We start from the raw sequence: 25,772 nt of genomic DNA, 5'->3' as shown, positions 1-25,772 counted from the left end.
TCACCCAGACATCATTGCTAGTCACGACCCACCCAGTGCTCCCTCACGCCTTGCGTGCTATAAAAAAAAAAAAAAAAAAAAAATATGTTATATCACGTGATTGCCACAGTAGCACCTATTCAGGACTCAGCCAACTTGTCTCGCTGCTTGGCTTCCAGCGACCAGCGATTGGCCATCAGCAGCAATAATCTCCGGATAAGCGCCTGAAATGCATTCTGGGATCCTGCGCAAAAGTTAATTAAAAGAACCTCTACCCCCCTCTGACCTCGATGCATACTCGCATGATAAAAGAGGCCAAATTTATGATTATGACCATATGCCTAGTTCAGTGACCTCCAACCCGTCTCGCAAGCGTCAGTATCCTAAACCCCATCCATCCGACAGGTCACGATTTCAGAAAAGGCAGAAGCTCGACGCATCGGCATCAGCATATTGGGATAACCTGTCAAAGATTTGGTTAACCAAAGATGCATTAGAGGAGTTGGATCGAAGAAACAGCCGCCCGAAACCACCCCAAAACCTTCATAGACCTATCACTCGACGTTTTCACACTGAGCTGAAGAAGCGCCGTAATCCTTTTCAGTTTGCTCCGGCCTTTCTCCGTGATTATGCACCCGCTTGTTCAAAGCAGATAAAGAGGGTTTCCAGATCGGGAGGACCTGACCTAACTGACCTTAGAAATGTACGTAACTACAAGTCCGTGCAAATACATCATTGCTGATAATATTGCACAGTATCCAAAACCTGAAAACTTCCTCGAAGAAGCAATGAGCTCAAGGTCCCGAAGTAGAAAGCGACGCGCAGGTTCTCCTCCATCAGCAAGCGCAGATACGAGGGGTACCACCAAGTCCACGAGCACCACACCCTATAATCGTAACTTCCAGCAGAATCTAATTGATCATGGCGTTTACCCTGACGGATATGAATATCCGGATGGTCGAATACCAGTAATGCCAAATAACTGGGAGGAGATCAATGAAACACTAGCTCGTCCCCGACCCTCCCTTTCCCCATCGAAGTTCTCCGATGAACATTTCCGGAAATTCAAACGAGCAGATACCCACGCATCTAAAGAGCAACCGGTCACAACGTCAGTGATTACTATCATCGAAGGTGATGTTGATGATCCCAAATGCGCTGGAGGGGGATACCCGCTTGGAAATCTTGCCCCCTTAACTGATGGCACACTGGCTCAGGCCAAGCCAGATCACTTCCACGGCGCGCGTCCTGAACAGCTCGATCGCCAGATCCGCAATGAACTCTGCGATTATATCATCCCATCAACACAGGATGATCTTCCGATGGTACCGAATTTCTTTTTGGAAGCAAAAGGGCCCGATGGATCCTTGGCTGTAGCTACACGGCAAGCCTGTTATGACGGCGCTCTAGGAGCTCGAGGCATGCACGCTCTCCAGTCATACCAACATGACGGATCAATTTACGACAACAGTGCTTACACTCTTACGTCGACTTATCATGGCGGTCAACTCAAGCTATACACAACTCATCTCGCCGAGCCCGAAGGCCCAGGCCATCGCCCTGAATATATTATGACCCAACTCAATACTTGGGGCATGACTGGGAACTTGGAAACGTTTCGGCAAGGAGCATGCGCATATCGAAATGCTCGGGATTGGGCAAAGGAAAAGAGGGATGGATTTATCAGGTTGGCAAATGAAACGCACTCAAAGGCTCAATCTCAACTTCTTCATTCAACCTCTCAGTGCCAGACGGCTTCCGAGGCAGCTCTCACCTTGGACGACTCTAATCTATCGACATTGTCTGATCAAACAGAGTATCAAGACGCGCAATGGAGCTTCGCAAATACAACCGAAGAAGGGGGAGGAGAATCTCAAATTCTTAGTAGACACGCCAAGAAGCCGAGAGTTGGCTCCATTGTTCAAGGTGATGCAGCGTGTAATAAGACTACTCGATGTCCGAACTGATGACAAATACGGCTCGTCATGCACACAGGGAAGCCATAACCTGCACCAGGGCGCTTCCCTTTTTAGGGTTAATCATAGTCACAAGAATAGCATAGTGATCGGAGTTTCTTCGCATAACTTTGGAACTTCCCGCCGGGGTGTGGGCCTTTTTAAATCCAATAAAATACAATATGTTCTATATTCGTACAGCCTTTTCCCTTCTAGTTCGCCTCAACGACCAGTGCTGTAAACGGTACTGGTGTCTTGGCAAAAAACAAATGAGCCACCTATCGGAGGGCCCCAACTAACTACCCCAACGTATACCAAAAACCTTAGCGTATATGAGGATGCCTCGCGACGAAATCTAGCGAATGTAAGGCCTTCGCGGTCGTTGGGAGACTAACAAATGGCACTGAACGATACAGGATTGACTTAGAGACACGGTAGTAGTAAGCGCCGCAACATCTCTAGGCACGTATTTCCATTTTTTCTATTTTTTTAAAACTCATCAATCAGGAGAGAGACACATGCTGAGCTTAGAACGATCCTTATGTTCACAGAAACTCCTCTCTATGCCCAGGAAGACTTGGTGCCCGAACTGCTGGTGATATCGACTCAGATTCTAACATCGTAATCGATTTTATGGTTGTTTGCTTGATTACATTCGGCAGTCGACTAGGCTCCAGCCTTGGCGGGAGGTTCATTCGGTGGGTCAACGCCATGCCCGAACGGGGCGGCGCCAGGCCGCATAGGACGGCGCTTCACCGGATCGGGCGGGGAACGCCGTGTCCGGCCGCGCACTCGCCATCGCAACCTTTACTTCAGATAAAATTGAAGTTGATTTAATTGTATTTTTTTAATGAATTTTAATTTTTATATAAAACTTTGTTTTTTGAAAATCTGCTTTGTAAAGAATCTTTTATATAATCATAAAAAATATCTCAATTTCTTTATTATTAAATTCATTGATAAAATCAGTACAGCTTTTTTTTTATTTATAATGATCACATTAAATCTTTATAAAAATAACATTTTTAATACTATCCTTTTTTTAAATTGATTGATTGAATTTGAAGGCATTTCTAAGTCATTCATTGTGAAGTATAATATAAAGCAGTTCAAAGTTAAATTCATATTTAATTGTATATTTATATATACAATTGATTTGATTCTGTAAAATCTGAATGATTTTTATAATTTCAATATTTGATTTGTTAAAATAAAGTGATTTAAAAGTCATCACAAAAGCTCTTGTGACAATATCAGTATTAAATGTTATATTTTAACAATTATGAATTGTCAGATGAGATGTCAGAGATGAGAAATTAAAGAAAAAAAAAGAATTCATTATTAATATATGATAATTTCATGTAAATAAAATACAGAGTGATTTGAAATTAAATGTAATTACTCATTAAAATATGATGGCACTTCTTAATGGTATAAAATGGAATCTGAGCGGCGCAATTCTTTTAATAACGCCCTTTGTACTATCATATGGTTTGTCGTATTCAAGGAGATGAAGGTATGTTATACATATCTATATATGGCAAAATGGGCGGGTCAGATCTGAAGGAGTGGGTGTTTTGACTAGTGTGTCATTTTGTTGACTGTGGTATCTTTCCGCTTTGCCCGTTTGTGGTGCAGCACGACTCCTGGTATTGACACCTTAAAAATGCCCTCTTGCAATATTCTGCTGCCGAATAGAAAAAAGAAAAAAGAGCAAGGAAAGAAAATAAATCCATGTCCAAAATTTGAGAGATCGGGGAGAAAAGGTGGAGGATATGGAATCTCTTTTTTTGCATAATTAAGTGACATAACTGCCATTACGCCTGCTGGTTCTGACGTATGAGGAATTCATGAGATTCCCATCTCAGAATTCAGGCTGAATGGTTCCATGTTTCCCTTCTTGACAGAATGCTACTCTGTATCATGTCTGTGCAACGCAGCAGTAAACTGCCTGTCTTGTGCTTTGTAAATGGATCTGACATTGCAAACTTAATAATGAGGTGTGTGATTCGTAGTAATGATTTGTGTCAAATTGACATAAATAAATATAAAATATAGTAACAATCAAGAACAAAAAGAAAAAGAAAAAGAAAAAAGAAAAAAGAAAAAGAAACCAAAATAAATCATTTTCTCCCATAGGGGGAATCGAACCCCCGGCTAGCGTGTGAGAGACGCTGATGTTAGCCACTACACCATATGGGATGGTTTGATTGGGGTCAACGACGGGTTGTGCCACAATAAGTAACGTCGTATCATAATCACGTGATACACCTGCTGGTAGTATGTTGGTAGACGAACCTCCCAATCCAATTCCTCCAGCAGAATATTTCTTGGACTCTGAAATTCGCAGGCAAGGACTCTTTGGGAGAGTCGAGACATTCCAGATCAACCCGCGATATTTGATGCTCTTCCCATCAACTTCTCGAGATAGGCTTTTGATCTCCTTCTTACCGATGGGGGGAGTGGATATATGGACAATTGAAATATCTGATCGTGGAACTTGTTCCTGCCATTCGCGAATGAATGAATGAATGATAAATTACGTGCAAGATGGAGACAGAGCAGTTCCAAGAATGTTGATTGATACTATGGTATCCCTCTGATCAAGTGTGGGTTCGAAATCTGTGCCGTGAAAACTGACATCGGAAAGTGACCCTGGGCTGAAATCAGACCAGTTTATCTAAGCGATGGCTAATAGTTTATTCCGGTCACACCGATTGTCGAGAGTATGGTAGGAATCACAAGAAAAATGGAGCTCCAGTTCAGACTCTTGTTCATATGATGCATCGAAATCCATTTTTCTAGAATTCATCAATGTGAAATCCTGTGTCAAATCAAAGATTTGATAGGTTTCTATTAGCAAGGATTCTGTAGTAACTAATGTCCCACTGAATCTCAGCACTATCTTGCTCATATAAGCAAGCATACCTTTGCCTATAAATACTGTTGGCCCTAGCGCACCGCACGTATATGCCTCCGCTGCCGACATGCTAATACAACCACTTAGACGTCCCACAAATACTGCCTGATTATCATGTAATTATTAGAATTAGAATAAGCAATTCAATTTATTTTATCGATATTCAGTATTTGGGACAATATTCGGACTTATTTAGTTCCGACATCCTGCTTTCAGCAATAGCTGCTGCAATCAAATAGCACACATTTCAACACACACGCCCCGAGACGGTCTGCGTTTGTAGAGGTATATTCCTGTGTCAACTTGGGTTCCTGGGCAGTTATCTCATTTTGAACCGTGAATATATGTAGAACAAAAAATTCCTCGGTGATGTCTGTATCCGCTCACTTGCTTCTGATACCGACTTTCAAACCTCTCATATACTAACTCAGACTTGCAGATGCCATTTTCTCACAAAAAGAAAAGAAACAGCTAAGCACTGATCGACGGAGCTTGATCATCAGGAAGCAGTGGTGTGAGATGGGGCGCTGGGTGTTGCTAAGCTGGGCATTCCCAAGCTGAGTTGGGAAGTTTTCAGCGTTTCTTCAGCGGAGGCTTGAGCCCACGTTTGGGGGGAAAATATGCTGGTGCTGGATGTCCCACTAATGGTAACAATGTTGTGAAGCAGTCTTCCAGGCCCACTCCCCTCGAACATCCAAATATGAGGCGGGGTTCGAACGTTTCAGACGAGCTCTCGAATATATACTCTTATGGATCTTCAATAGTAGGTATTATTTTCAGTTCTCTATATCTCTAGATTTATCTACCGAGTAGGAAGGAATGGTTTAAAGATTTGCTCGATTTTCAGATATGCTGAATTTCCTACGAAGCAGAGCCCGTTCGTTGACAGTGACGGAGACACTCACAGTGTTAGGCACAAAGCCTTTGGTCGGATTTACGAACATGCTGGGGGGAACTCGCCCGCTAGACACGAATCGAATATACTCATGTTGTCGGAACTGGATAAAGTCCGAATATTGACCCAAATACTGAATATCAATGAAATAAATTGAATTGCTTATTATTATTCCGATAATTACATGATAAGTAGGCAGTAACTAGTTATTTATAAGGAAGGATATGCTTGATTATACAAGCGGGGCAGTGCTCTAATGCGCAGCAAGGCAATTTCGAAGAAGGCGAAGCAAAATAGGCAACAAGGCAGATTATAGCATGATGTCATCTCTGATCCTTGATATACGAGCTATCAGCTCCGACACATGTACACATCCTTGTCGTCAATCTCAGTCAATTCAGGCGGAGCATGTGGGAATCTTGTCGAATCCTGGCACGAACTTCAACACTTGAGGGCCATCCGCCCTTATCAAAATATCGTTAGCATTGACCTGATGGGATAGAGTTTCGGCAACTGATTGCAGAGTAATTAGTGCTTTGCGAAATGAGCAATTCCAAGTAGAAAGGCGGCCTCTATGAATTAAAACGAACTAAGAATTTCGCCTGCCACGCATTGGCCAGGAAACAAGGTATTCCTGGGAACCAACCCTGTTCAGGCAGGCTACTTGGCGATATCGTTTTCCGACTGCTCTCTCTGGATGCCGATGATCCGATTGCCTGCTCTGAGCATGGAAGCATTCGCCCCCATGCGTCTCTCGGCTGTTCGTCGCATCCTGGCTGAGAGACACCAGAGAGGTCATAGAACAAAGGAAATGTCGCCCTCAGCCTAAATTCTGGGCCGGACTGGACCTTTATGGACTCTTCCCACGCTGAAATTCTCTTTCTGCAACCTGGAGCGGGAACCCGACATGTTTTTGGCGGCGAAGGTGACCATTATTGGAAGAGTTTTGAGATCTCCCGATAGGTATACTCCAACCACCCGAGCAATCCCTTGGATCCAAAAAAAACCCCTCCCGATGAATGAGGTCAATTTTGTATCTGGAAACGGAGCGAGGCGAAATCCCCATGGACATTTTACGATACTCGCATACTAGTTCCCTACGCGGTTAACGTAATCAACCACTCAACGCCCGTCTACACTCAACGCCCACCCAATCCTCATTTTTTCATCCATCTTCAAACACCCACAAGATGCACCACGAGGCAGTTATATTGTCCGCGATTGATGATTTGAATGCCCAATTGGTTCCTAATTACACTGTGACCGCTGAGAAATATGGAATCAGTCGTTATACACTCTCACGGCGCTATAGAGGTGTTCAAACGTCAAGAAAGGAAGCAACCTCTATCCACCGCAAAATCCTCACAAATTCGCAAGAAAATCGACTCCTTTTTCATATCAATCGATTGGCAGATCGCGGTTTCCCTTGTACGCCCCAAATCCTTCATAATCTTGTTGTTGAGATATTAAAAGAACCTATTGGAGCCAACTGGGTGGCAAGGTTCTGTCAACGCCACAAGGATGTAATCAAGTCAGTTTACCTGCGAAATATCGACCAAAAACGCAAGATTGCGGACAATTCTACATACTTTAAGCATTATTTTGATCTTGTATATATTGCTTTTCTCTACTGCTTTTCTTACTTTTATCTTGCTAATTTATTGTTGATTTGCAGCTACAGGAAAAGATCACTAAATACAATATTGAACCTGGGAATATCTACAACTTCGATGAAAAAGGATTCCTATTGGGCTTCATCCACACCCTCAAGCGTATTGTATCAATTAATGCGCTCAAATCCGGCCGTACAATAGGTGCCAGCCAGGATGGCTGCCGCGAATTCATTACACTGCTTGCCTCAATTTGCGCCGATGGAACCTCACTCCCACCTGCTCTCATATATCAAGGGGAATCAAGGGATATGCAAGATACTTGGCTGGAAGATTTTGATAGCAAAAAGGATCAGGTCTACTTTGCTGCTTCAGAGAATGGATGGAGCAATGATGAATATGGGTTAATGTGGTTAAAGAAGATCTTTGAACCTCATACAAAAAAGAAAGCAGGGCGTGGATACAGGCTTCTTATATTAGATGGCCACTCATCCCATGTTAATATGGCATTCATCAATTACGCGGCTCAGCATAAGATTTTACTTGCTGTCTTTCCTCCCCACTCTACACACCGATTACAACCGCTAGATGTTGGGATATTTGGACCATTGAGCAAATCATATTCTAAGCATTTGAATGAGCGAATGAGAACCGGTATGGGATTTGTACGCACTACAAAGAGGTCTTTTTGGCAGCTATTTGATGCTGCTTGGAAGGAATCAGTTACATCCTCAAATATTATATCCGCGTTCGCTGCGGTTGGCCTACATCCATTTGATCCAGAACAGGTTCTTAAAAAGCTTGCAATACGCCCTTGCACCCCCCCAGACGCGCAATATCGACCCAGAAATCAGGAAAGAAGACGTCGCAAGCGTGGCAGGGCAATGGGGTTGCTAGATTCTTCAAATCCGTCATTGGCACAGTTCTTTTCACCGGCAAAGGTGCAGAGCATCCGCGAGCAGATGACTGCCGCAGAGGCCGCCAAAAAGGATGAACAGGCTCGTAAGGAGGATGCCAAGTTGCAACACGCTATTCTTAAGGAGCAGAAGGAGACAGATATCATGTTACAGCGAATGGAGCGGGAGGCAGCTCGCCAGGCAGCTAAGGAGCAAAAGGAGATGGATAAGGCCGCAAGAGCCGCTCAACGGCAGATTGACAGGGAGCTTAGGGATGCAAAGAAGGCCCAAGAGCAAAAGGAAAAGGAAGAACGAGCTGCTGCGCGGCAGCAATCGCGGTTGGGGGGGGGCCAGGTTCGGGGGTCCAAAAATCACCTTCCTAATCGGGAAATCAGACCCTCGATTTCGCAAAGAGTGGCTAAATCGCGTTTTCAGAGCTCTGCCAGGTTGCCCGCGGGTCCGCCGCCGGGGGTCCGGATGATATTGCAACCCCTACGGATTTGACCGCTGCCTGCTCATTGAATCTGCCTCCACCCAAGATTTCGCGTTCCGGGCGAGTTATTAAGCCCAACAAACATCTTTTGAATTAGCTATATATTTTTATATGTAATTTTCTATATATATTTTCATCATATAATATATCATATTAAAATCTAATTGCGTTGTTGAGATATTAATGAAAAGATTTCATTGTAGTGGTGGCAAAATAGCGGGCGTTGAGTGTAGACGGGCGTTGAGTGGTTGATTACGTTAGATCACGACATAAATGCGTCGCTAGATAATCCTTGGACTTAATAAAGAAACTATTGCACGTACTCCAGGAAAATACCTGTGAATGGAAAATGGTACATTCTTTTGAGTCGCTAACAGAGATGCTAAGACGTGGCATTGCCCGGTGAAGAGGGGTTGGTGTTGTTCAGCTATGACAATTTCTTCAGGAGGATCAGGCCATTGAGCACCAGCTGAAAAAGAAAACTAAATCACAAAATATGAGGGAAAGGATGACGGAAGAAAGCAGAGAAAAAACAAAAGAAATTGAAAGAGGAAGAGGAAGAAAAATGTGAGAGTGAGAGGTGGAAAAAAGATAACTCTCGGCCCATGAATCGCAAAGATCCCCACCCTCGTGACCATCCATCCATCCATCCATGTATCCTTCGATCTCTCCCAGCATCAACTTCCACCGCCTGCCATCCAGTAACCAAGAATTATGGATATCTTGACTGAAGCCATTTCGCCCAAACCTCACCAATAGCACGATGCTCCATTGTTCCGTTCAACGAAAGAACCAACCCCTTAGCTGATGAAACAACACCCTCCAGTTCTGCAAAGCTCAGCTCTACTGGCTCTTTATCGCCATCCCAGACATTCACTTTAAGTACCGCATCCACCACAGTCTCGCACCATGTGTACAGATCGTCGAGTAGCTGGATAGTCGTGAATTGTGGAGAGTATGCCTTTCGGGTTGTATCGACGACATTGCTATTTGGTGGCGGGCACAGGGGCCGGGGAGCGGTGATTACCGTTGGTATTCCTGGTTGTCCAGAAGGGGTCAGCTGTTGCTGACTCGATTGTTGAAGCCGTGATGGCGATTGCTGCTGCTGTCCCTGTTGCAACAGGTGTTGTTGATGTTGCTGGCGAACCCGATCCCAATCCAAGTCTGCAATCAAGCTCAGATACTCTCGCAATCCCAGCCCATCGTCATTCCTAGTGGCCTGGTCGACTGCGCGGAAAATTTTCCTGATCGGCTGCTGAAGATCTCGGAATGCTGGATCTGTCAGCACGTTGATACCCCTCCAGGGGATATCTGAGCCGAATGGGCGTGAGGGACGGGCAGCATTTGGGACGACCAGTTTTAACATCGGCTGCGGACGATGGGCTTCCCAAAAACGGCGGGCAGCACATATACAGTGGAATTCTATTTCCCGAAGGTATATCGATTGGAGAGTGCGGGTATGGCTGTCTATTGGCCGCGGCATGGGGAATGTGTCAAATGGTTTGTATGCGCTACTATCGCCCAACGGAGGTTGGGTAAGTTGCCAAGGTTGGCTCATTGGCGCAGGATGCGGAAATATAGGTGGTAGATGACGACCTGGAGTTTGCGCCCTTCTCTGGTCTATTGGAGGGAGCCTCAAGGATGCGGGTTGTGATGGGCTGGTTGATCTAATTGTGGGATTACCATCGGCTGCAGGTATTGATGCTGATGGCTGAGAATTCCCATATTTATGAGAATCGTCCTTTTTAGCTTTCGCGGTCCCCATCATTAACTGACGTATTTATGTGGATGTATTAGGCAAGAAAAGCTCGCTCCTGTTCTATTATGAGATTTGTGAAGTATGCGTAATGTTGAACGAGTCGTCGGTGGGAGAATCTGAAATGTATAAACAAAAAATCTTTCAGGGAATTAGGTGGAATGACGAACAACTTAGGTTTATATAGCTAGGATCTCCAACTCAAGATCCATCAAGGTACTTGTATCTAAGGGTTAATGTTAAATGGGGTTGGGTGAATGGACTACAGAGACGTTCAAGGTGATTCGAGAACACTTATCGAGACCATGCTTGATGCTTCCAGCTGAGTCAGGGGCCATAGAAAGAAGCAAACTCTGGAATTGTGAAACTGACCGTGAATATCAAACAATCAAGAAACAGCGGCAATTCGATATAAGGCATATATGCACATCAAGGAAAGGAAAGAAGAAGACAAATACAGCAGCGAATAAGTATACTCATTCATGAAAGGAAACCAATTGCACTTAGGAGAACATTAGGACACTGAAACATCTCACATATCGTTGAAAATCTTTGAATAGGGAGTAGGAGAAAGGTTGAGAAGTTAGAAAAAAAAGAGCTTCATTCATCTGTCATTGGCCTCTATATCACACGCTCCATACAACGATTCTGCCGTCCACGCCGCTTGCTGTCGAAAGTTAATGATGTGTTAGCTGTCTGTTTCTCAAAAAAAACCCACCAAAAGAAAAGCTGGAAACAAGAGTGACTACTTACTGCTAAATTTGCGAACTTTGCCTCCAGTTTCTTCATAGACTCTAACAGTGCTGATCGTATTTTGATGTACAGTCTGGAGTTGAGTGTCATTCTTCGTACTTCCTTTGATATCCATTTGGCGGAATTTGTTTAGAGCACTCTCTTCACGGACGCTGTCAGCCCCCGCCCGTGCTTTTGCATCCACTGGTCCCAGCAATTGCCAACCAGATTCATCCCCACTAAGGCGGTATGCCTCGGAGTCCTGTGAGACTATAGTCAGCAAAGATATTCGGCTTGGAATGTGTAGCTATTAGGGTTCAGACATGTCCAGCAGCAATAAGCTCATTCTCTCCATTCCATATCAAACTCATAAATGGCAGTAACCTAGTGCTGATATTCAACATTGCCCTGGGAGGCTGGTCTGGTGCATTCGGATAGACGATAGTGACACTACTATCATGGGCAGTGAACGCTAAAGAATTACCACTGGGCGAAAAGGCACATCCGTGAATCCATCCAGCAGAATCATTTAGAAATTCACCGCAAACAGTATTGAATGGTAGTCGCTCTCCCCAGGCGCTCGGTTCTGGGCGCTCTTCGATGCCTTTGATGAAGCTGGAAAACACTCTTGCGTGTGAATCCGTAGACCCGGCAGCAAGTAGTACTGAGTTGGGATGCCAGGCCAGAGTTGTGATGGTACTTCTAATGGGCTTCTTTAAGTGTTTGGAGATCCACCAATCGTTCTCCTCCTCAAAGTAACAGACGGCGATCGCGCGCGCACCAGAGCCCACAGCGAACTTCTGCTCGGAGGGCGACCAGCGAACAAATGTTGCGGCACGGTTAATACGGAGAAGCACAAGTGTTGGTTTCCATCCGGCAGGAGTGCGTTCCCAAACGTACGCATTGCGATCTTGAAAATAAATATCTAGATTTAGCGTATGGAATCAGATGGTGATAGTGGTGTCACTGACCCTGGGAGCAAGTCACAATTTTGCCACTTCTAGGGGCAATATCCACTCCTGTCACAGTTTTATCGTGGCCTTTGAGCTCATCGCTCAGGGTATATTTGGGACCTGATTTCTGGTATAGGTCCACGACATTATCTTTGGCTACAGCCAGTGTCTGCTTATCAGCGGAGAAAGAGTGGTCGGTAATTGGGTGGTGGAAGAGATGGTGCACTTCAGGGGCAGCAGCCATGTTGGGAGAGTCAAGTGTGCGATAGGAGGAGCTCTCTACTATCGCCAGGATTGAGCGTGTTCTGAATCTGTATCTCTACGATGCCTTATGTCCAAAGAACTGTGGGGCTCCATGACGGGATGATAAACGATTTCTAGTAACCTTGGAGATGATGGAGTCAGGTGATCTTGGCTTCTGTTTGCTTTTCTTCACACAAAACAAAACATCCACGCGCAAAGAACAAGTTGAGGAAGTCAGCCTACGGACCCTGAGGTTGTCGAAGCAATTGATGTGCTCCGTGATATACAGATCATTTTAATTCGTTTAAGGAGATATACCAGGTTTGGAATTTCAGAAAAAATGACGGCCAAACCCGCATCCGCGGTGGTGAATGTGGGAGCTCCAAACCAAACGTACGTGGAAATCAAATATCGATATTCCGGCCTTTAACCTGTTAGCCGTATTTACTGACTATACTACAGACTATACTGCACGAATCTTCCAGATAAACTTAAAAAGCCAGATTTGCGACTAGCCCTGTACACCCTCTTCTCAACCTACGGCACAGTCCTCGACATTGTCGCGATGAAAACGGCAAAGATGCGCGGTCAAGCTCATGTTGTATTCAGAGATATTCAAGCCAGCACTCAAGCTATGCGAGCATTACAGGGTTTTGAGTTCTTTGGCAAAGAGATGGTATGTACAAATACTGTTATTTTGGTGGCCTGATTTAGAAGCAATGGGGATATGGAACTCACAATTCTACTTCTTTTTTGGAAAATAGAAAATCGTGTATGCGAAAGGCAGTTCGGATATAATAGCAAAGCTCCGAGGTACATATAACACAACAGCCACCGCACCGGCGCCTGGCGTATCTACCGAACTTCAAAAATCCATATTCAATGCTCCCCCTTCGGCTGTGGTTTCCGCTAGTACAACGGTACAACCTGTCGCATCCGAATCGCAACCAACGAGCGAGGGTCAACAGGGCGTCAAACGACCCCGTGAAGAAGACGAGAGTGAAGGCGAAGCACCGATGGAGGAAGACGATAGTGACGTCTCTATGGAAGCGTCATCTGATGAAGATTAAAACCAACAAATTATTCATAGGAGGTATATTACATTTTTGCGGTCGACAAAGGAGGGGGAAAAAAGGACATTGCACTCGCTTTCTTGGGTCCGCTTGCTCATTCGTCCTTCCTTTCTTTTCCAAAGGGGAGCCTAGCTTTTGAGGAAGCTTTCCCCGCTTTGTGGATTTCGTCTCTCGATCAGGATTTTGCTCGGAACGTGCAATCCCACACAATTCCCCACTAAGCCAAGCCACAAGAGCAGATACGTCTCCACGGTTACTTCTGGTTTACTCCCTGCTATGTTCCTCAATGCATCTGGGGTGTTGCAAGGGTGAACAAAGTATACCGGAAGATCCGATAGGGGGTGATGCTACAGTTTAGTTAGCGTTCTTTTTATCTTCTTTCTTACTTGATGGACATTGGTTGGCTGCAGAGACATGGCAAGGAGAGAAGAGGAGGGGGGAGATGGGAAGGGAGAAGACAAAAAGAGGTACAATATCAAACATACCCCGATGCTCAGACCGCCCAATATGCCAACGCTTTTTAGTTCCGATCGATACGGTGCGGGAACAATACGATTGTAAATTAGATCCAGATGACGATCTGGAATTTTAGAAGACATGCCACTGCTGTCGTTTTTGGTGTCGTGCAGGAAGAAATACAGGATCGGGACTTGATACGTAGGGGACAGCATAATATTGTACTCTACTTGCAGGTTCGTGCATGCTTGTCGAATGAGCTCTTCCTGTGTACCACGCACGTTGTCAGAATCGACCCCGCAGTGAACGACAATGCTTGATCATTTGCTTTTTTGTTTCTTTCTTTTTCTTTTTTTTTTTTCCATTTGAAAAGAGAGAGCCCAAAGCTACGTGGAGGGAGCATGTACGAACGGGATCATTATCATCATTAACGTCATCATCATCATCATCGTCATCATCATCATCATCATCATCATCATCATCATCATCATCATCATCATCATTGAGCTCGACAATGTCAGCCATATCATCATCATCCTCTTCTACCTCATTCTTCAATGTATCACCCGGATGTTTCAGATGCTGCGGGGAAGTAGACTTTCGGTCGTCGAGCTTCTTCTGGATTATCAAGACTACTTCGTCATCCTGTGCAAATGGACACGGTTACCGAAATTATCCCCAATTTAAGTAGTTATCGTGATCCAGTCAATAACAGTCCAGCAAAAATCACTGCCGTCCCTTTTCTTATTTATTACTTGCAGTGAACAAGAAAGAGAAAGTATAATTTTTTTATGCGCTGCAAGAAAAGCAATCATGTAGAGTAACAATCGTAAATATTTGTACACGCACACCTTCATCTGGCCTCTAATGTATCATGTAGCAAATGCTGAAAGGTACATGAGTAACGGGTGGAAAAAAGAAAGAAAAAAGAGAGGAAGAAAAACAATACAATTCGGAATGGGCGAGCATATTAAATTACATACTTTTTTTTCAAGCCTCACACCTGTCCAACCTAGGCTAGTGGTAGGATCGCCTTCGTCGTGATGGAGAAAAGTATCCACTCTTGAAATCAGGGCACGACACGCCGCCGTGAACTCATCGTGTGTGAGATATGGGAAGCCGGAAAGAGACGTTAAGGCAGTCATTGGATATGATTCTGAAAAACATTTGGGAAAGGCAGGGTTTATTGGCTCATGAACAATTTTCTTAGTTTCGGATTCATATAAAGAAATCTGTTCTGTTCACAGTTGAGAGAAGTTCGAGTTCCCAAGCCAGAGCAATTTCAGGTCTCCTTTTCCAGTCCGAAATGGAGTCCGAAGTAGAGGGCGCGAACTTAACGAGAGAGAGAAAGCTTGATCTGGATCGGACTGATTGGGGATTTGTTGATTTATTGATTGATTTTAATATTCTTTCTGTTCTGTCCAGTCTGCTCCTCCGTTTGGTGTAACTTGACTAGTTGTGTTGCTCGAAAGTGCCCGACGTTGCCAGCAGAGGTTGTGCCATCCTGGAATACTGCGACGGCTGTTTTGATGACTGTTGTCAAAAAGGCTTCCTCTCGAGTTCATGTATCGGTCAATCCCAAGGACGGGAAGCAGAATTGGTTTGCTGCACGATGTTCATCTCAAGTTGCGCTGAGAGAACTGAGACGCAGTTGTCGGCGGTTCCATTAAGGTTTGGTGGATTATTCATCCTCGCCAATGGATCGCTTCAGCCTCCTGTAACCTCGAACTCCATCAAGAACCACCGCTATCGAATCATATCGACAGCGACCACATTGCCACTTTTTGTCTTTCAAAGACTCTGCTCTCGCAATCGGTACTTCTCCTGCTCCCACTTCTCATCTTAACACGCTAACGACCATGTGCATAGATCTTCTCGGTATATCGCTTTGATCTGCGCTGAGCCCGGCCCAATCTTTATCTCAGCAGGTGGCGCCGGAGTCTCAGTCTCCCAATGTCGGAATGCTCGCGGGTGCCAGTGAGCGTGAGTGATTAGGAATCAGTGAAAGAGTCTCCCGCTTGTGTCGAGCAATGGCTCCCACCTTCTGAAACCGAAACCGTCAATCTTGATTCTTTGACCTCTCAAGTTTCACGGTGTTCCAATCAGTCAATATCCTGCCAGTACTGGCTGCCCGCTAACCTGTTTGATATATATCTCCTCCACCTATAGAGCGTGCACTGGTCCTGCATACATGATCTCCAGGATTCGTATACGTTCATTTTTTCTGCCTCCTGCACGTCAATCCCGTCATTGGCCTGGATGGCGAGTATCGATCCATTTTTGGCGCGATAAAACTGCCCAGGCTCGTGCGTCTTAAATTCCTACTCTCCCATTGTCGGGGATCCAGCAGGTTTTCTATCAATGATTGCCCCAAAGGGAACCCCCACCACCACCGAATTGGCCCGAATCAAGTTTTCCGTGGTCGCGAACCAAGCCTGGATCACTATCCTTCTACTTTTTCTTATCATTTCCCACTTATTCTTGACATTAAAACAACATGGCCATGGTTGACTGGTATCCGTAGAAGCCGTGTTGTGCAGCCGTCATTCATATTTTTTAAATACCATTCTTCTCGATCTGCTTCATAGATCACCCCGCATCAAGCCGTTTCAGCCACGGCGTTTTGCCTGTTAATTTTTGGTTTTTTATTCTTCTGACATCTTCCTTCCATCGTCGATTTATTCGAGATCATCCGAACGCTTACGTCGACTTTCCCAGCATTGAATCTGTTTTATCTTGAAATTCCTTTTGTCAGTGGTGAAATGCGCGGTCTTTTTCGTCACGACTATTATCTTCTTTTTTTCCCCTAAGATTCTTCAGTCCTCCATCTGCTCTTTACCCTCCGAGCGCTTTGCGCACCTGAGACAGAGATTCATGTGGCCAGATGCTGCTTTTCTATTTTTCTTTATTCTTCTTGGTCGAGAAGCCTTAATCGGATAGAGAACCAGGCTATTCGTAAGAAATGTTTTATTTTGAAAGCAGGGAATGATCTATCTGTCTCCCTTTTTCATGGAATTCCATCTGCACCTAAATATTCTGACGTATGCAGGTAATTCTTGTATAGCTTTATCCCTGCCTCTTCGCGCGTCAATAGTGAATCAATATTCACTCTCTGCTTGCTTGCTACCTTTAATTCTCTATTCTCCCGGCTTCTGCCCTCCAATCCAAGGATCTATTGTTTCCAGCTTTGCTTTTTGGCCCAATTGAAGACCTGGGGCTGTGCTAGAGGTCTTTTAGAATCGCCTGCTTTCAAAGTCCCGCAACCCGCTAATCGATATCAAAAACAGTGGTAATGGGCAACGTGCAATCTGGGCAGCCACTTCACTCCCAAAGGAGAGCTCGGCGTTCCAACCGCGTCTCTAAAGCCCCAACAAGCTACCCATCCAATAAGTTGAGATCCACTTTGGGTCAGGAACCATATGTCGAGTCTCCTCTGTGGGAATATAGTCCGCATAGCCCATATAGTTCACACAACCCATGGCTGGATTCCCAACCTGTACATTCTCCAGCGCTAGGTTCCCCAACTAAGGGAATCATCTCTGAGGGGCCTTCTCCGTCGGTATCCCTCCGCGCCAGCCACGGTCCTGAGAATCAAAGTTTCGGGGACGATGGTAGGCCTCGATCTAATTTTGGGGAAATGATGGGTGAATTCAAACGTCGAATGTCGCGATCAGGATCTCGGACAAGAGTTGCTCGGTTCTCTCATACTCCAGAATTGGGTAAATTGGATGCACGACTTGCCCAACCTATCCCAGTTGGAGTGAGCAGCGTCCAAATGGAAGAGCCGGAGAGAACATTTGGTCTGGGGGTAGATGGATTCCCTCCTCTCGAGACTCATAGATTTCCGTCGATCCGCAGACTTTCATTATACAGTGGAAAATCCGGGAGATCTCCGAAAACATTGCTACAGACCATCTTTTCTCCGCGCAATACAGAAAACGATAGTCCTCCCTTTTCGTACTGGGGACGGGATGGCCATGAACCAATGCGACGGACCTCGGCAGATACATTCTTTTTATATGAAATGACTCGATCTTCCCCCTTACGATCGTCGACTCCCAGTGACCTTGAATATTCCCATTTGGGAAGGTTGAAGCTTGGCTCTCTTCGCGTTGTTAATGGCAGTGCTTCTCCAGCCCCAAGTGACCGTGTCCCGATGAGCGTGAGACGTCAATCATTTTCCGACATGAAAAGCGTTCATCTGGACCACCGCAACTCTACAGACTTGCTACGGAGCCGAAGCCGAGATTGGGCCGATTCTTGTTCTTCTCCTAATTTACCACAAGGGTCATATGCTCCAAATTCACACCTCGAGCCGCCGCTTAATAGTTTAAAAACCCCGCGAATTGACCGCAGCAAAAGTCCTTTGATGTCGGAATATGGTGGCCCTTTGGAATCGCCGTCGAACGAAATACCTGACGCTTGCCTCCCAGTTTTTAGACTCTCTTGGCCTAACAATCCGGAAGCATTCCTTGGAATTTCTTCGATTCCTGGAAGCATAAAAGATCAACCCCTAGACCCTGCCACATTGACGAGTCTATCCCATGAGCCTAATCAGGCTTTACTAGCAACTTCCAAGCCGAGTGAATTTTATGATGGCCTTTTCAACAATGAAAGCGAGGAATTGGTGCAAACGAGAAAGAACGAGCCTATCGAGCGCGAATGGAACGAAGATCCGAACAGAGGCCGTTCCATGGAAAATTCGACACGAAGTAGTACCGGGAAAGCGAAGGGGCGAAAAACATATGCGACCAAAGCAGATAGCGGTTACAGTTCTGCTTCTTCAAATAAATCCTTGCATCGTCACAAATCAGCGTTGACTGCAAGGGCCGACAGCAAGGATGAGCCAGCTGGGCAGCCCAATCTAATCTCCGCTGGAACAACAAAAGCCATTGAAGAATGCACTGAAACAGGCACTTCAAGGTCTGCTTCTCGAAGGAGATCCCTATCGGCCACACCTCCGCCGGTTCCGCGGAAGGATACTCCTCCCGTTTTAAAAACCCCGAACTTACACCATTCTCGCCCAAGAGATGAGAAAATCGATCAAGCTTTGTCTCCAACTGCACAGACAAACGCCAGCTTTTCACAGCGTATGGCTCGCATCAGATCGCTTTCTAATGTTGCTCCCAAGCAAGCCTCGCCAGCTACACCTATCCTTTCTCCAAAGCCGCTTGATAAAGGATTCCGTTCGTTCCTTAACGAGAACACTCCGGAGAGGCAGCAAAGTTCCTGGCAATGGAATCCCAGTCGTTCACACCACAACCCTCACAAGAACTTTGACGCCCACTATATCTCTCCCGTAGATAACCATATGAACGAAAATTTGATGCAGATTAATCGATCCAAATCGGCTCAGACCAAAAAGTCAACAGACCGAGCTCGCATTACCAATCAGCACCTTCTGCAGGCACGCAGGCTCCACCGTCCACAATCAATGGTAAATTTAAATGACTACACTTCTGACTCGGAACACGATCACCAACATCGCCCTCAACTGCACCAATCAGAAAAGCAACAGCAAAGCCATGGCTGGGTGCGCAGCTCCTTCTTCCAGAATCGAAGCCGCAGCAAGAAGCGAAATACAGCCTCCGGCGACGGCATGAACTTCTTTGGCCATAGACGAACCGGATCCAAGCCGACCAATAACCCAAAACACGCACCCAAGAGAAATGCAAATTTATCCACGGCAACGGAATCCATCCGTCACCACCGAAACCCGTCAACTACAAATCTAGATCGTCGTTTGTCTCCAACTCCGCCTGAGAAGCATGAATCGGTGACGCGAGACAACACCACAACCCCCTGGCTGGATTCCAGAAGCAATCACATTACAACCAGCGACAACAGGAACGCCCATTACAATAACTGTGATGACAATAACGCGGAACATACCCATTCCGCTTCTATATTTACAGGCCCGTTCCCCCTTCAAAATCTAAGAATTGATGTGAAGCCGAAGCGGAGTTTCTTGCGTTAGGTGGAAGGGAAGAGGGATCCTTTCTTTTGTGTTGGGTTTCCGCAGTCGCAGTCGTAGCAGCATAGCTCAGGGACTTAGAGAACAAATTGAGTGAGGTCGAGGCCTGGTGCTGCTTGCTTGTTTATTTGTTTTGCTGAGTAGAGTGTAGTGGAAATTCTTTTCATCGCTTATTTACTATCTTTTATCTTTTGCAATTTCATTGCACACTATCCGTATCACTCACTCCAGTTACCCTCTCGACCCCTTGGCTTTTCCTTTCGAGAAATATCGTTACATTTTATGCTTTTCTCATTCTGCTGCGACGAATCACAAATGATGACACCAAAGAACAATGGGAACGGCCTAAGATTATTCATTTGGTTGTAATTTTGTTTTTGAATGTTGCTAATCTATCCAACTGGCTCTGCCTTCATAACGAGATGTCTAATCCTCCTCTTTGCTTTATCGAGGGCAAAAGGCATATCCGATATATTCTTGCTTATAGACAGAGCTCACCTGCCGCTCACATTCTTGTGTAATTTCATTTACGACTTCATTTAAGTTTTATTTAATAATGTGGACTTGCCTTGCTGCTCCTGCCCATTCCCTACGGCCTAGACCTAGACAATTTCATTTCCTGTACGAATTGCCGTCTTATACCCATCAGCAACTATTATTACAATTTTTATTTTTATTTTTCCCCCTTTTTTCGTTTCATACCCCTTCGATTATTAATAATAAGATAAAATAATATAGCTGTTTTCCATTATCTCAATGTTAAGGTGATTCCATGCAAATCAATGAATATTATTACAGTTCAATTTCATGATTTCAAGATGTTGCTAGTGTACATACTTTTCTCCACACCCAGGCGATGTTATCTCATCCAGAAGTCGCACCCTCCATTCTCCATTCAAATTAATGCTGCAATTCACACAAAGAAACGCTAGCGAATTGAAAAGAAGAAGCAAAAAGGAAAAGGAAAAGCAAACCAGAATTGAAATCAAACCTAATAGAGTTCCAAATCAAAAGCTGTCATTCATACCAAATTGCAACGTATCGAAAAACAAATCATCCACTCATCAGTCAGGCAAACGACATATGAATTAATCTTATCTTATCATACCCTAGGCTGGCACCCCTGCCTTCACTCAATATTGATCCTCTTCGAGGTCGGCGCCGCCGCTTTCGGCACAACAATCGACAAGATCCCATTCTTCAATGAAGCCTTCACTTTGTCCTGATCGACTCTGGTGGGGAAGTTGAATGAGCGACTGAACTCACCCACAGAGCGTTCGCTGACCCAATACTTCATCCCGCCGCGCAGAGGGGAACCGACCTCCTTCGACTTGCCGCCCGTCTTCGTCACGGCGGTCGTCGATGACGCATCCTCGTCCTCCACGGTTGCCTGGCGGGTTTTCTTGCCCCCATGGCCAGCATCGGAAGGCTCTTCGTCACCGCCGGAGGAGGCGGAATATTCGCGTTCCGACCTGCCCTTGACGACGAGAGTTTGTGCGTCAGTGAACTCGATATCGATGTCCTTTTGGGCAATTCCTGGTAGCTCGCCGTCAAGGTGGTAGGCGTCCTTTGTCTCGCGGACGTCGAAGCGAGGGGCGAAAGAGCGCAAGGTACTGGAGGAGGCGCTTTCAGTGCCAGAGCGGTGGCTCTCATAGTCGTCTAGGAGACGGAAAAGAGGAGTAAAGTCGCCAGAAGGATGGGCTAAACGTGGAAAGAAAGACATTTTGCGTGTTTGGTTGAAGTGATTAAGGTTGTTGAGGCTGTTGATAGTGGTGGTCTTAGTGGGGTGGACGGATGGAGTTGTTCGGACTGTGGAGAGCTTGGAAATGCGGTAAGCTGAGGTAGGAAGTCTGTTCTTCAGTTTGATAGCCGGGCGAGAGAACATAAGAGGGTATCTCAGCACTGCTACTTGGAGTAATTGATCATCATCGATGTTTGGTTTTGGATTTCGTCTTGATTATGAGGAAAAAGAAAACAGCCCATCTCTGCCGGATGGCCAGGGAGCTTATATAGATGGCCGGCAGTTGCTCATTGCCCTGGTACCGGCCCCTACGTCACAGACCGTGCGATGGTTCGAGATGGTGCGAGCTGCTGCTGGAAGCTTCGGTAGAGAGTCACGTGATATGAATTCTGTTCCAAGGTGTTGGGGGGATTGGATTGGGTGATTCGTACCCTCTATACCACGACGGCGCTTGGTGGTGATTGAGCTCTTTTGCCCTAGTGGCCTAATACAAGGTTACCTAGGTAGTGGGTACTACGGCTACCCTATCACGTGCCCCCCAACATAATGGATTGAGGTTAGTAATTGACAACAACGTTATCCTCCTACAGGTTATGTCCCTTATAAGCTACGAAAAAGCTGCGAAATAACGTGCTAATACACCATCTCGTGCTGCGGTAGTATGCCGTTCAGGAACGCGGAGACGTAGTCAATCGCCTTGGCCTTCCACCCCTTCGCTGCTGAAATTGCGAATAAGCTCCGGGATGTGGGTCCTGATACCACCGCAGCGTACGACTTTGTGTGTATGTGCAACTGCCCACGGGAGTTAAGCACGGCAGGGGGGGCTTAGTTGGTCTGCTCCGCCAGAGCCTTTACGGAATGAAGCAAGCAGCGAGGGTGTGGTATTTCCTTGCGACGGAGCACCTCACCACCCTAGGATTCAAGATCTCGCCGTACGATGGCGGATTCTTATATCACCCTACTCGCAAGATCTACCTGACCTTGCACGTCGATGACTGTCGGGTAACAGGACCCCAAGAACAGCAATCGGACTGGGTACTGGCAGAGATTTCAAAAAGGGTTGAGACAAAGGATGTCGAAGAGAACAAGCCCTACCTTGGGATGGAAGTGAGACATCAAGCGAACGGCGACTTAGCAGTTACCCAGAACTGTTATATCGATGAGATTCTTGAGGATTTTGGAATGGACAAGGTCAACCCGGCCAGCACGCTGATGGTGGCCGGCATGCGCCTGGAATTCTTGCCAGATGAAGATAGCGGATTAGATGATGATTTTACTGCTACTAGATATCATCAAGGTTTAGGATCACTGCAGTATTTGGTATCAAGCAGCAGGCCAGATTTGGCATTCACAGTCAATTACCTCTCATGTTTCAACTCACGTCCACACAAGGAATGCTGGGCGGGCGGCATTAAAGCATGTTCTATGCTACATCAAGAAAATGAAGGATCACGGTATCCTATACAAGAAGGAGGTGGTTGAGGGACTCAATTCTGTTGTGTACAGTGACTTGGATTGGGCAAGGGCGGACCCTCAATACAAGTCAACTACAGGTTATGTTATCCTGCTAAACGGAGCATCAATCTCGTGGCAGTCGCAACAGCAGACCTTGATTGCAAAATCAACCACTGAGGCAGAGTATATCGCGGTGAGTGAGGCAGCATGCGAAGTAATCTGATTGAATGACATGTTATATGATGCTGGATTGATAGAGGGAAAAGTGAAGATATGCTTGCATCTGTGAGTTGACAACAAGGCGGCGATAGATCTAGTGAAAGGAGAATTCTTAATAAGAAGATTGCACCATATTGAGATTAGATATCATATCCTTTGTGATTTGATTGAAAAAGGTGAAATTATGATGGAACATGTTGGTTCTACAGCCAATATAGCTGACGGCCTCACCAAGCTGCTGGCAAGGCCTGCTTTTGAAGACTTTGTTAGAAGAATTGAGTTAATGGAGATTGACAAAGAAGGTTGAAGATGATGGTGGTACAGCAGATTACAGAATTTTGCTTGTGTTATTCTGTTTTTTACAGTTATTGCTGTACAGTCATCTATTTTCAAAGAGGAAATCAGGATCCAAATCTTGTAATTAATTGTTATTGCATTTTTAGAAGAATTGAGCAAAGGGGGGCCCCGGGCAGCAGAGCATTGGCGGCGCCGTAGCACGGGGGCGTGTTAGTGGGTACTACGGCTACTCTATCACGTGCCCCCCAACATACTGTTGGCCCTAGGCTGCCTATCACGGACTAGCGCACCGCACATAACTGCCTCAGCTGCCGACATGCTATTACGGTTGTAATCGTGCCGCGCGCACCCACACCTGCGCCACACCGTAACAATAAAAACAGCGTAATGACAAAAATATGAATAATATGAATTTCAAAAATCAATATCTCAATGCTGTGTAGCTAATCTATAATAATTAATTTATCTATATCATCTGTAGTAGCAGTATTATTCATTAAACATTTATATATATCATTAACCTCTTGTTGAATTGATTCTGTGGCATTTTTCTTCAAATCTTTTTCAACATATTTGACTCTTTTATAATATTGTTTTTCAGCTTCCTTCTTCTTACATTGCATGATCGTTCTATTTGCATCTTTCACAGTGAGTATACTTTTTATTTGAATTTGTTGATGTGTATTTTTGATGCTACAATATTTGACTGCAAAATAGTAACTTTCAATTTCATACTTTTTTATAGCATTGAGTTCCACCTGTATGAGACTGCCTTGGAAAATCTTGTGCAATTGATTGCTCAGATGAGATGATTTGAAATTGAGTATATTCTTTATATTTTACATTGTTTTCTTTATTATTTGAATATGATGTTGTAGCTTCTCAATTGTCTTCAGAGAGAATAATTGTGAGAAAACAGTAATTAAATGATTTAATTGAAAAGAAAAAAAATTATTTTCTTCATATATCTGCAGCTCAGAGCAGTCAGAAATCTTAGAATTTAATTTATCAAATATAAATTGCAGATTGAGAAAAATGATGTTATGTTGAAGGCTTACACGTAGTTGCTTGTTATTAATGAGTGGGAGCTAGCTAGCTATGTAATACACTATGAGATCACGTGAATACTTAGTCACGTTGTCACATGACTGAGGCGGCTCAACATGTTACAATTTGTGAAATCAATTTAAATAATGAAGAGTTGAGAGGTCTTTTTACAGACATTGATTAAATTCAATAGAAACTGATGTTTTTCATATTGCTCATATTTATATTGAGCAGCTTGATTAATCATCTTTAAATGATAATGTTTATATTACTGAAATGACACCTCATTTAACAGTTGTAGTATATAAGTTGAATGTGAAGGAAATTCATATAGAATAATCTTGTGAAGATTGCAGTATTGCAGAAATTCTTCAGTGAGATGAGATTCATAATTATCAAGAAACAGCAATCAATGACTATTTTATTAACATTTTTTAATAATGTTATTAAAATGGTGAATTCAAGCAAAGTCAATCTCATCATTAATATAATCAGTATCTAATATTGTGATTGTATATTCACTCAGTAGATTGTTTTGTGTATATCAATCATCGAAATGAGTTTTGAATTTTATGATGATGAAGAGATTTAATACCTCATCATTTGCTGAAATACACTTAATTATAATGATCAATTCTTGAGAATATGATGAAGTTATAACTGAATTCAAGTTTTTAAAAATAGTAATAACTCATTCTCTGCATTCTTAATCTTTTTGAAAGCTAATCTCATCAAGGTTGTAGATATTACAGATTTGAAATGTGTACTTTTGAAGTAAAATTTTCAAATGATCAAATCACATTTTGATATAATTAATATTCTTTATAACAATTCTTTTCAAATTCATTGTCTTCTGCTTCACTCTTTTATACTTATTCAAACTTTTTATATATCAATAAATTTACATCTTGCTGACCATGAATGAGGAGATTGAAGAATCAATATGATAATGTTAGAGAATGAGATTCACATTATTTTGAATCTGCTTTACACTCAATGAGTAATTATTTCTGTTCATATAAATTATTCACTCTTTCAATGCATTCTTCTGACTCTTGCTAAGCTTCTTGTTCAGTGC

At 44.3% G+C, this 25,772-nt stretch overlaps 8 protein-coding genes and 1 non-coding gene across 9 annotated transcripts; 5 read left to right on the top strand and 4 right to left on the bottom strand.

The window, feature by feature from the left end:
- Nucleotides 1-316: 316 nt before the first annotated feature.
- HCAG_04117 (predicted protein) lies at nucleotides 317-2,771 on the top strand (the record flags this gene model as incomplete). Its single annotated transcript, XM_001540227.1, has 4 exons — nucleotides 317-682; nucleotides 735-1,905; nucleotides 2,364-2,400; nucleotides 2,486-2,771. The coding sequence occupies 4 exons, from the start codon at nucleotides 317-319 to the stop codon at nucleotides 2,769-2,771; spliced, it is 1,860 nt and encodes a 619-aa protein (XP_001540277.1).
- Nucleotides 2,772-4,064: 1,293 nt separating this feature from the next.
- On the bottom strand, nucleotides 4,065-4,136 carry HCAG_09357. Its single transcript has one exon. It is a non-coding gene; the product is annotated as a tRNA-Glu (tRNA).
- A 2,803-nt stretch (nucleotides 4,137-6,939) lies between these two features.
- Nucleotides 6,940-8,845, top strand: HCAG_04116 (predicted protein; the record flags this gene model as incomplete). Its single annotated transcript, XM_001540226.1, has 3 exons — nucleotides 6,940-7,359; nucleotides 7,425-8,609; nucleotides 8,702-8,845. 3 exons carry the CDS (start codon nucleotides 6,940-6,942, stop codon nucleotides 8,843-8,845), a joined length of 1,749 nt encoding a protein of 582 aa, XP_001540276.1.
- A 2,285-nt stretch (nucleotides 8,846-11,130) lies between these two features.
- Nucleotides 11,131-12,433, bottom strand: HCAG_04115 (hypothetical protein; the record flags this gene model as incomplete). The annotated part of the gene is made up of 4 exons (XM_001540225.1): nucleotides 11,131-11,171; nucleotides 11,258-11,498; nucleotides 11,560-12,161; nucleotides 12,208-12,433. 4 exons carry the CDS (start codon nucleotides 12,431-12,433, stop codon nucleotides 11,131-11,133), a joined length of 1,110 nt encoding a protein of 369 aa, XP_001540275.1.
- Nucleotides 12,434-12,772: 339 nt separating this feature from the next.
- Nucleotides 12,773-13,502, top strand: HCAG_04114 (conserved hypothetical protein; the record flags this gene model as incomplete). Its single annotated transcript, XM_001540224.1, has 3 exons — nucleotides 12,773-12,825; nucleotides 12,895-13,108; nucleotides 13,197-13,502. The coding sequence occupies 3 exons, from the start codon at nucleotides 12,773-12,775 to the stop codon at nucleotides 13,500-13,502; spliced, it is 573 nt and encodes a 190-aa protein (XP_001540274.1).
- A 256-nt stretch (nucleotides 13,503-13,758) lies between these two features.
- HCAG_04113 (predicted protein) lies at nucleotides 13,759-15,106 on the bottom strand (the record flags this gene model as incomplete). The annotated part of the gene is made up of 4 exons (XM_001540223.1): nucleotides 13,759-13,779; nucleotides 13,991-14,227; nucleotides 14,373-14,606; nucleotides 14,945-15,106. The coding sequence occupies 4 exons, from the start codon at nucleotides 15,104-15,106 to the stop codon at nucleotides 13,759-13,761; spliced, it is 654 nt and encodes a 217-aa protein (XP_001540273.1).
- Nucleotides 15,107-15,573: 467 nt separating this feature from the next.
- On the top strand, nucleotides 15,574-15,942 carry HCAG_04112 (predicted protein; the record flags this gene model as incomplete). The annotated part of the gene is made up of 2 exons (XM_001540222.1): nucleotides 15,574-15,776; nucleotides 15,831-15,942. 2 exons carry the CDS (start codon nucleotides 15,574-15,576, stop codon nucleotides 15,940-15,942), a joined length of 315 nt encoding a protein of 104 aa, XP_001540272.1.
- Nucleotides 15,943-21,064: 5,122 nt separating this feature from the next.
- HCAG_04111 (30 kDa heat shock protein) lies at nucleotides 21,065-21,820 on the bottom strand (the record flags this gene model as incomplete). Its single annotated transcript, XM_001540221.1, has 1 exon — nucleotides 21,065-21,820. The coding sequence occupies one exon, from the start codon at nucleotides 21,818-21,820 to the stop codon at nucleotides 21,065-21,067; it is 756 nt and encodes a 251-aa protein (XP_001540271.1).
- A 714-nt stretch (nucleotides 21,821-22,534) lies between these two features.
- HCAG_04110 (predicted protein) lies at nucleotides 22,535-24,147 on the top strand (the record flags this gene model as incomplete). Its single annotated transcript, XM_001540220.1, has 4 exons — nucleotides 22,535-22,996; nucleotides 23,094-23,328; nucleotides 23,794-23,860; nucleotides 24,129-24,147. 4 exons carry the CDS (start codon nucleotides 22,535-22,537, stop codon nucleotides 24,145-24,147), a joined length of 783 nt encoding a protein of 260 aa, XP_001540270.1.
- Between the last annotated feature and the right edge of the window lie 1,625 nt (nucleotides 24,148-25,772).

The sequence above is a fragment of the Histoplasma capsulatum genome, genomic scaffold (genome assembly GCF_000149585.1).
Source record: "Histoplasma capsulatum NAm1 scaffold_4 genomic scaffold, whole genome shotgun sequence".
Classification (NCBI taxonomy): domain Eukaryota; kingdom Fungi; phylum Ascomycota; class Eurotiomycetes; order Onygenales; family Ajellomycetaceae; genus Histoplasma; species Histoplasma mississippiense.
Note: the sequence above shows the minus strand (reverse complement) of the source record. Positions and strands in the feature narration are given on the sequence as shown.